Source organism: Schistocerca cancellata, chromosome 4 (assembly GCF_023864275.1).
Source record: "Schistocerca cancellata isolate TAMUIC-IGC-003103 chromosome 4, iqSchCanc2.1, whole genome shotgun sequence".
Classification (NCBI taxonomy): Eukaryota; Metazoa; Arthropoda; class Insecta; order Orthoptera; family Acrididae; genus Schistocerca; species Schistocerca cancellata.
The window spans coordinates 74989756-75000280 of NC_064629.1; the positions used below are offsets into that span (position 1 = coordinate 74989756).

The 10525-nt window shown below is 48.6% G+C and overlaps 1 protein-coding gene across 1 annotated transcript; it reads left to right on the forward strand.

Moving 5' to 3' along the window:
- The first annotated feature begins 6588 nt into the window (after window positions 1-6588).
- Window positions 6589-8390, forward strand: LOC126183912 (clathrin coat assembly protein AP180-like). Its single transcript, XM_049926256.1, has 2 exons — window positions 6589-7331; window positions 7970-8390. Exons 1-2 carry the CDS (start codon window positions 6589-6591, stop codon window positions 8388-8390), a joined length of 1164 nt encoding a protein of 387 aa, XP_049782213.1.
- Window positions 8391-10525: the final 2135 nt, after the last annotated feature.

The window sequence follows — 10525 nt, forward strand, 5'->3', positions numbered from 1 at the left end:
TATTGAAAACCTTACACCTGTGTCATAGAACAAATCCTACATCGAGAATACTTTACACAAGTTTAAGGGAAGAAATGCTTCCGATAATTATTACAGTATTTAAGGAACATGAAAATATGAACAGGCTGAAGTGAACAGTACATGAGACTATGTTAATCAATTCAACTGCAAAAAGCTAAGGGGCATATTATTAGCAAAATGAGAAATATGTAAAAGTGAAATGCCAAAATGAGCACTTCTCAATTGGGAGTAAATCAAAACAATCAGAATGGCTGAAAGAGAGCACAATAACATGAGCCATAAACGAATAAGAGCTAAGCAACTAACCAAATAAGAGAATAGGCAAAAATGAGATGCCAACAAAATGAGATCTGGCCGAACTCCGTCGGCACTTATATACGGTTGCGCTCGTGGCGTACGCAACACGCGCGCCTGTGATCGCAATGCATTCTTAGCGCTCGCGGCTGCGTCTAGCGGCCCGTACGAAAGTTGTGCGATTGCTGTCGCAGGTCGACCCTTAATCTATGATGTTACAAAGGGAACGCTGAGAGTGGAAACCTTACGAAAATAGATGTGTTTATGCCCCATTCATATAGAGCGGCGATGTGTATAAGGACGGACATTCTGTTTCCTGCTCCCTGCAACATAGTTAAATCCGCTCAAAACTAAGGAATTTTAGAACTTTTACAAACGGCTCCGTATCTTATATCTAGATTGTCAACTATTAGTCATGAAATACGACCCAAGCCCCAAAGTACAGCATAACTGTTCTTGGCAGAGCCGGCCGCGGTGGTCTAGCGGTTCTGGCGCTGCAGTCCGGAACCGCGGGACTGCTACGGTCGCAGGTTCGAATCCTGCCTCGGGCATGGGTGTGTGTGATGTCCTTAGGTTAGTTAGGTTTAAGTAGTTCTAAGTTCTAGGGGACTTATGACCTAAGATGTTGAGTCCCATAGTGCTCAGAGCCATTTGAACCATTTGTTCTTGGCAGATCTTATTGCTGACTTCCGCTCTACAAGAAACTCAGCAGAGGTGGGGCCAGAGGTACGGGCTCTGTGGCGCAATGGCTGGAGCATGTAACTTTAGAAGAACGCTGGTTCGAATCCTGAAAGGGTCATCAATTTATAAAATTTTACACGAAATGTGAAAATACAGTTAGCAAGAACTCATTATAACAGTTGTTTCGATGGTGGTATTATAGTATATAGCTTCACATTAATCTTAGTTTGAGAAATGGACAAGTGTAGATAAAAGCATCTACTTTGCTTGTAAACAATTACCTTTTTTGCTCCCGCAGTACAACGAGGTTTAGGACGACGAGGTTTTGTATGCTCAGAGATATAAGGCATGTGCAACATGCAGGTAACACAAACGTAAGGGGTGTGCTCTTTGTGAGTGTAAACTAACGTCAGTGTCTGAAGCAGACTTAACTTCATCTTATTTAACATGATAGAACTTCAAAGGCTTAAACAATAAGGATCCTAGTTGGAGAGTATGAAGATAAAAAAAAACGTTTTTTTCTAATAAAGTAAAAAGTGTGTGGTCACATTAACTAGAAAATATCTTTTTGAACATGGAGCGCGCGCGCGCGCATGTTTGTGTGTGTGTGAGTGTGTGTGTGTGAGCAGCTATTGCAAATGTAAGTGTATGTAAACGCCAAGGGAAACACAATAATATGTTTCTAATCGGTGCGGTAATGTTTCCGTGGTTTGGTTTTCACATGAAAGTACTGTTGACCTGTTTAATAAATAAAATTGTGTTTAAACACAATAATATGTTTCTATTCGGTGAGGTGAAGTTCTGTAATTGTGATTTGGTTTTCATATGAAAGTACTGTCGATTTGTTTTATAAAGAAGTTAAAAGATTTGAACCAGGGACCTACTAATATCATCTTTTCATATTCGACAGTCCACTATCCTATCAACCGAGCTACCAATCGTGTGCAATGTAGCTGGTGTAACGATAATTTTTACAAAGAGTTTGATTTCATCGACTGATGCTATCCTTCTTTTTAACAATGGGAAGCGTATATCGGAGGTAAATTAATGTTAACTTCAGAGTCCAAGACATTTTTAATTAAGTAAGGGAACTTGGGCATTGACGTGGTGGCATTTTACTGGTACAGTGCAATCAACGTTTACTCACTATCTCATTCTCTGAAACACTCATAAACAATTTTTCAAGAGTTGTTATGGATGTATTTGTACAGTGTGGTACTACATACAATTTTTAATCCATTTTACGAAACGTAAATTAGAAAACGAGACATCACTGTGAATTCGTTTTATGAGAGGAAGCTAACCAGTGACATCACAGGCATCACATGACTCGAACGGAGCATTTTAGATTTGAAATTCATTTGCGTCTTTATAACTGATAATGAAATTCAAGAAGGAGAAAAGCATTTTTTGAGCATAACATGGCATAATTAACCAGAAAACAGTCAAATGCCCTATTCTATATCCTGTAATCTCTAAGTGATGCAAGGAGGAAGCTATATTAGTTTAAATGGTGTTCTTGGATGCCATTATGACGTGTTTATTTTCGAAAACATCGTTATCTAACAGTATCGCAGTAACGCGGCTTAGCCTGTTTCTACGTGGGTTGCAGAAAGTGGTAGATATATTTTCCCCTGACTCCTACTCAGTTGCGATTTAAATTGGAACGATCAAACTCGTAAAGCTGGAGAAATGGCAGGAGTTGCGTGGGGGTGACTAAAACGAGGTTGGAATTTTACTGTAGCAGATCGGCTCGAGAAAGGTGAGTCGTTTCGAGATATGAGAGTGCTAGAAATATGATTGATTAGTGGCTGTAATAAAGGACTTATCCATAGGATTCTACGCAGATAAGTGCTTGGATGCGAGGTCTTGATTCAAAATCGGATACTGCATTTCTAGCGGATAGCGTAGCAGTAGAGATCTGAAAAGGTAGTGTTCATTTCTTACTACATCATCCACTGTTTGTGATCCTTCTCAACCAAGCATCGCCTATAGCCTATCACGGAACCTCTGATATGGCATAGAGAGAGAATGCTTTACAAATACTGGATAAATATCTAGCCGCAGTGGCTTGAGGGGGTTGAAAATACCGGTTTCATAACACGTTCCTTAGCAGAATAATTTTCGAAATTGGGTGCATCTGGTTTATAAAGTATGCGTTGTGATCTGAGATGTTAAAGGAGATGACTCTGTTCAGTGGTAAGGAAGGCTTGGATTTGATGTGGAATACTATGATAGTAAAGGGGAGAGTATGTCAAGTGATAAGAATGGTACAGATATTTATATTTCCAGAGCTGTAAGCAGGGTGTATTTCGGATACTTCGCTCATTGTTGAATGTCATTCGGTTGTAAGTATAGCGATTAAATGTATGTGTTCGATTTGGTAGGATGATGCTGTCTATGTTGGGCCTGTGGTGGGAATGATTCAAGTTTCCCGCTAACAGTGGGAGGCCATCCAATTGGAGACGGCTGCGGGAATGTATTTGGCTTAACCATGTAGTCGTCTAGACGACCGAATAGCGAACTAATACTTAGTATGTGTTGGACAGCTTACGTGATCAAGTGGGTATTTGACAAGATTGAATATGGACGTGTGTTTGTGCTGGGTCATTATTCCGTTAATCATGTAAATTGTTCGGTCGAGTGCTTCTTCGCATTTGACTTATTTATTTAGTTGAGAGGAGGTCGACTGTGGTGTGTGCATCTATCAGGTGGAAGACACGTTTGCCGGTTGTCTAGATACGAGAAAGACGTTTTTTGACTTTGTAAATTACAGGGCATGATTTGGAATCTGCGAAATCACAGAAATCGGTATTGTGAGTGGAAATATCGGTTTAGACGTAAATTTGTTCGCAGAAGTGATAAGTTTCTAAGACGAACGTGAAAAACTATATAGATTTTTGCTCATAACACTGGACTTTGTCTATTTTCGTGAAAAATAGGACATTTATTGTGATCGGAAATGTTTTGATTTATTATAGGAGCGAAGTTGATGTTAAATAAATAATAACCGAACACTGAACGGTGGCTCTTGTCCACCCCTGCTCGAGCGTACTACGTGACGTAAAAACAGTCTGTGAACGCGAGGCGCTGTGCGGTTGTGACAGCAGTGCTTCGTAGCCATTAGGGTCAGTACACTTTTAGAGGAACAGGATACATTTGGAGGGAAAGCGGGGCTTTCGCGGTGAGGCATTTCGGCTAGGCAGATGCCATGATACTGTTAGCGTAGTAGCTCGAGCTCGTAGTTTGTGATTGCATATGGATGAGAAGGCAATCTTTTAGGACGAGGATCTCCTACTGGCTTCGGTTAGGGCGATTTTTTATTAGGCGTGTGTAGTGAACTCTGACGTTAAACAGGGATAGATGGTATATGCTTGGAGCCAATAGGCTTTTTTAAACTCATCTCTGTCGAATAGCAGGATCTAGTGAGTTGAACGTTTTTCCCCTAGCTTGTAGGTGTCGGGTAGAGTCTGAGAGTTTCTGTCACTGGTTTCGAGTGGTATAATTTTTTTCCCAAACAGGATAAGACTAGCTGTCGGTTTTTTGCGTAGTAATGCGGTTCTTGTGCAATGCTATGCATATAGTTGTGTAATTAAAGCATGATAAGGTGAGTTGTATAGTTAGTTTTTGCGATTTTAAACCGTCCTTATGCAGCGCTATGCATACAGTTGTGTAATTAGGACCGATCTTTGTGATTAATTATGTATTTAGGATGGATATTTGGGTCAGTATCCCGCATCTGGTGAGTTTAAATGTGTTACGGGGGGCACTTAGTCTTTCCATCCAGTCGAATCATGGTTCGAGTGGTTGATAAGTTGGGTTTTTTACTTGCAGTGAGTGTTTGTGCATTGAAATATTTTTGGGTGTTTAAGAGTTGTGGGCGTGTTTGCGTGCATTATTTCAGTGATGTGCACTGCCTCCTCTCTCCAGCAGCCCAGCACGGGCTGATTCCTTGTTTCACACCAATTTTCCTCTCCTCTGGACCGCTGCCATGGTGACTGTTTTGTATCAGCGTAATAAAGTAGGTGAGATTCGTAGTTCGATGTAGGTAGAAATGTGGTTGGATGACCTTGAAATGTAGTTGAAACTAGGTATATGGAAGTGCAGCGAACACCCTCTCTTGCCTATATGAACGAACAGCCTCTAGTGGAGGCGACACCACACTAACCTACCTCAGCAAAATTCATGAACATTTTCCAAGAGGATGGCAAAAACATTTGATGGCGGTAGTGGGTCTAATTGTTTAAATAAAAACTTATGTCCAGTGAATGTAATACAGGTATCGATATCTCAGTGTCTTGTGGTGGTAGCACAACACTAATGCTGTTGGTAGATAACAAATTTAAGAAAATTTGTACAAATTTAAGCAAATTTATTGAAATTATATTCGAATTGAATGGAAACACGATACTAACTCCCATCAGCTGTTAGAGCAAATTTTGTGAACAGAGTTGACGGTTGTACTAGGTCTAATTGTTTAAATACTACTACTTTTGTAGTTAATTGTTATATGTTTGGAACTCTTTAGAGCTGGAGTACGTGTTTCATAGTCTTTCAATGCTTGGAAATGTTTTGTGGATATTATTAAGCTTATCGATTAAAGGAGATGTTAAGAACAACTGCGTGGTTCCTGTTTTGGGGATGTTCGGAATTTAAATAAATTTAAACAAATTTACAGACATTTAAAGAAATTTCAAGAAATTAATACAAATTTATAGAAATTATATTCGAATTGAATGAGCAGCCTCTAATGGGGGGGGGGGGGGGGGTACACCATACCAACTCCTCTCAGCAAAATTTTCGAATAGGATGGCTTACACAATTGATGGTGGTGTTGCTTGTAATTGTTTAAATAAAGACTTATGTCCAGTTCCTACGAATAAGTGACTTAGGTTAGTGGATGTAGCCCGAGTGCCGTTTCTTTGCCGCCATTTTCATAGGTTAGTAGAGGTAGTCCAATTGACCTATCTCCCCACCAAAATTCAAACTTCCGGCCAGTTCTTTGGACGATGTGACTTACATTAGTGGAGGTAGTCCATCCAACTGCCCTATCTTCCCGCCATCTTGAATGACGTCAATCGCGTCATCAGCTGACGTCACGTACTTGTGTTACTGCCGCCATATTGGATAACGGTACTTTGGGGTGAGGGCGGCTCTTGGGGTGACCTGCTTTGGGGTAACAAAAAAAAAATGGTTCAAATGGCTCTGAGCACTATGGGACTTAACGTCTGAGGTCATCAGTCCCCTAGAACTTAGAACTACTTTAACCTAACTAACCTGAGGACATCACACACATCCATGCCCGAGGCAGGATTCGCACCTGTGACTGTAGCGGTCCCGAGGTTCCAGACTGTAGCGTCTAGTACCGCTCGGCCACCCCGGCCGGCTGGGGTGACACTCACCTTGTCCCACTACTTATGGTGCGCTGTCTAGACCTGATACTTATAATAGTAGAACGTCGTAACTGTTCGTACAACTTCGTACGACGACCCGGCAAATGGACTAGGTTCACGAGCTGGCTGACGATCTAGGAATGGGCAGGCGTTATGCGGACGTGGCACACGCCACTGAAGCGAGTAGCGTGGGAGGGGGATGGGGCGGCAGTCGTTAGAGCCTGCTCTGGCGGAGGCCGCTTCCTGTCCGCTACCTACGACTGACCTGGACCTGGACATGGACACCGAGACTGGCCACGCTCCTACTGCGTCGGCAAGCCGTTATGCGGACCCGGCTTCGGCTGGCGAGGCGAGTGGTGCGGCGGGCACGTCCCGCCCGCCACCTACGGCGAATCGGCGTACGAAGAGCGGCGCCAAGAGGACGAGATGGCGCGTTCTGACTACCAGCGATGGCCTGCCGTCGCTGACCGTAGCGCGTATCTCGGACGTGGGAGGGCCGCAAACGTCCTCACCCACCTCCACCGAGACTTCAGAAGCCGCTGCCGGACGACCTGTGGCCGACACCAGCAACGGCGCCCCGAGCGACCGTAAAAATAGCGGCGCAACAGGTGCAACGGAGGCTGACAAACACCTCCAATTTCTGACGGGGCTCATCCCTGGAGCCCAAAAACCGGGAAACCACGAAGAAAACCCGGCCCTGGAGCCCACCTGCCGCAAACGTCGTGCCGAAGTATCGCACGACATTCCCGCAAAGCGCCCAGCCGCCGGCACCTCCGACAGCGCACCACGAGTGCGCACCCAGCAGAAGGCGACACGGAAGGGGACCAGGATCCCTCCTGACACCGACGAAGGCGGGTTTAGGAAGCCCACGAGGAAGCACACAGCTAGGGCAGTCGTGCTAGCAGCAGCAGCAGACGGCGCAATCACCGCCAACCGCTACAGGTGGCTCCCTGACGCAACAGCGGAGGCGACCGACGCGGAGCAGCAGAAGAGGGTGCCAGCTCCCCCACCGGTCGTCGTCCAGTGGGAAGGCACCTTCAAAGACATCGAGGCGAAGTTAAAACAGGTGGTGAAGGACTGCTTCACGACGCGGACCTGTACCGCGTCATCACGCGCACCGCGGACGACTACCGCGGCGTGATGGAGCTGACGAAGCGTGAGGCACTCCATTCCTTCACGTACTCGTCAGAACCAGTGAAGACACTCGAGGTAGTTTTCCGGAAACTGCCTTTCAACATGGACCCGGCCCACCTACGAGAGCTACTCGAAGATAAGAGTTACGCCATCCGCAGCAGATCGCGGATGAAATCACCCCGAGACAACAGCGACACGCCGCTTTTCCTCGTTGTCCTGGAAAAGCGGGTGGGCAGTGCTGAAGTCACTGTGGAGAAATTACGGTGCAGAAGAGGACCTCCACAGTGCTTCAATTGCCAAGGCATCGACCACATCGCTAAATATTGCCAGATGAAGCCGCGCTGCGTGAAATGCGCGGGAAACCACGCCAGCAGGGAGTGACCACTCCCCAGGAAGGACGCCCCGACCTGCTGCAACTGCCAGGAGGCCCACGTTGCCAACTACAGAGGCTGCCAGGCCTTCAAGAGAGCAGCAACCGTGGGACGACCTGCGCCCTCCAGGCCTGTGCAAGTGGGCAAAAGTTTTGCGGCGGCTGCCGCCACATCCGCGGCACCGACTTCGAGACCGGCCCAGAGACAGCTCGCACACCCCTCGGACGTCCAGGGGCGCGGACGGCGGAGAGAGCAGCCAGCGCCGGCCGGCGTAGCACCAGCAGCAGAAACCACGGCAGCCAGGGCTGAAAATCGGCGCGGCAAAGACGGAGGACGGCCAAACAACGCCCCTGCCGTTACGACGCCCGCCGAGCGAGCCCTGCCTCCACCGACGCAGACGACAGAGACGCCAGCTGCGCCCAGCGAAGCTGCAGAGCTGCGTGAAATGCTGCGAGAATTCGAGCAGCTCATACTGCACCTTCCGCATCTGCCCTGACTGCGGCCAACCGGGCCACTGCCACACGTGCAGCCCCTGCCCCACATCGTGGCTAATACGCCAGTACTGGGGCTCACCGTTTGCATTTGGAATGCAAATAGCATTCGGGACCGAGCCGGCGAGTTTAGGCAGTTTCTGCGTGGCGAGGCAGTTGACGTCTGCCTCGTCACCGAAATCTGTCTGAAACCGGGAGTGCAGGTGCGGGCGCCGAACTTCCGGTGCTATCGCAACGACCGAGAGACGGCGGGCGGTGGAACGGCGGCGTACGTTATCGCGGAAGTGACGCAGGATGAGGTCGCGCAACATATCGCTCGTCTGCAGAAAAGCAAGGCAGAAGAGTGCGACAACATCAGCAGCGAGCTGCCGAAGATGCTGCCGCCGACCGCCGTGCGGCAACTTACGAAGATCTTCAGCTCCGTGCTCGGGACTTGCAGCTTCCCATCTGCGTGGAAACACGCAGAAGTTGTAGCTGTCCCCGAGGCCGGAAAAGACCTGCGGCTGCCGCAAAACCACAGGCCCGTCAGCCTGTTGCCTGCAGTTTCGAAGGTCTCGGAGAGGCTGTATGTCAGGAGGCTGTGGCGAGGAAGGCCTGCTCCCTGACGAACAGCTGGGCTTCAGGAGGGGCCACTCCACGCAGCAGCAACTTCTTCGACTGGTAGAGCGGGCGATGGGGGCGCTGGAGCGTCGCGAGTATCTCGGGGCGGTACTCCTGGACGTTACCAGAGCCTTCGACAGCGTGTGGCACGACAGCCTCGTGTATAAACTACACTCCTGGAAATTGAAATAAGAACACCGTGAATTCATTGTCCCAGGAAGGGGAAACTTTATTGACACATTCCTGGGGTCAGATACATCACATTATCACACTGACAGAAACACAGGCACATAGACACAGGCAACAGAGCATGCACAATGTCGGCACTAGTACAGTGTATATCCACCTTTCGCAGCAATGCAGGCTGCTATTCTCCCATGGAGGCGATCGTAGAGATGCTGGATGTAGTCCTGTGGAACGGCTTGCCATGCCATTTCCACCTGGCGCCTCAGTTGGACCAGCGTTCGTGCTGGACGTGCAGACCGCGTGAGACGACGCTTCATCCAGTCCCAAACATGCTCAATGGGGGACAGATCCGGAGATCTTGCTGGCCAGGGTAGTTGACTTACACCTTCTAGAGCACGTTGGGTGGCACGGGATACATGCGGACGTGCATTGTCCTGTTGGAACAGCAAGTTCCCTTGCCGGTCTAGGAATGGTAGAACGATGGGTTCGATGACGGTTTGGATGTACCGTGCACTATTCAGTGTCCCCTCGACGATCACCAGTGGTGTACGGCCAGTGTAGGAGATCGCTCCCCACACCATGATGCCGGGTGTTGGCCCTGTGTGCCTCGGTCGTATGCAGTCCTGATTGTGGCGCTCACCTGCACGGCGCCAAACACGCATACAACCATCATTGGCACCAAGGCAGAAGCCAGAAGCGACTCTCATCGCTGAAGACGACACGTCTCCATTCGTCCCTCCATTCACGGCTGTCGCGACGCCACTGGAGGCGGGCTGCACGATGTTGGGGCGTGAGCGGAAGACGGCCTAACGGTGTGCGGGACCGTAGCCCAGCTTCATGGAGACGGTTGCGAATGGTCCTCGCCGATACCCCAGGAGCAACAGTGTCCCTAATTTGCTGGGAAGTGGCGGTGCGGTCCCCTACGGCACTGCGTAGGATCCTACGGTCTTGGCGTGCATCCGTGCGTCGCTGCGGTCCGGTCCCAGGTCGACGGGCACGTGCACCTTCCGCCGACCACTGGCGACAACATCGATGTACTGTGGAGACCTCACGCCCCACGTGTTGAGCAATTCGGCGGTACGTCCACCCGGCCTCCCGCATGCCCACTATACGCCCTCGCTCAAAGTCCGTCAACTGCACATACGGTTCACGTCCACGCTGTCGCGGCATGCTACCAGTGTTTAAGACTGCGATGGAGCTCCGTATGCCACGGCAAACTGGCTGACACTGACGGCGGCGGTGCACAAATGCTGCGCAGCTAGCGCCATTCGACGGCCAACACCGCGGTTCCTGGTGTGTCCGCTGTGCCGTGCGTGTGATCATTGCTTGTACAGCCCTCTCGCAGTGTCCGGAG

Bases quoted from the DNA above. Each gene is read 5' to 3' on its own strand.
- LOC126183912 (XM_049926256.1), top strand. From the start codon at position 6,589: ATGGGGCGGCAGTCGTTAGAGCCTGCTCTGGCGGAGGCCGCTTCCTGT. The intron at 7,332-7,969 runs GTGGCTCCCTGA...TGCCAACTACAG, and splicing joins ATCACCGCCAACCGCTACAG to AGGCTGCCAGGCCTTCAAGA.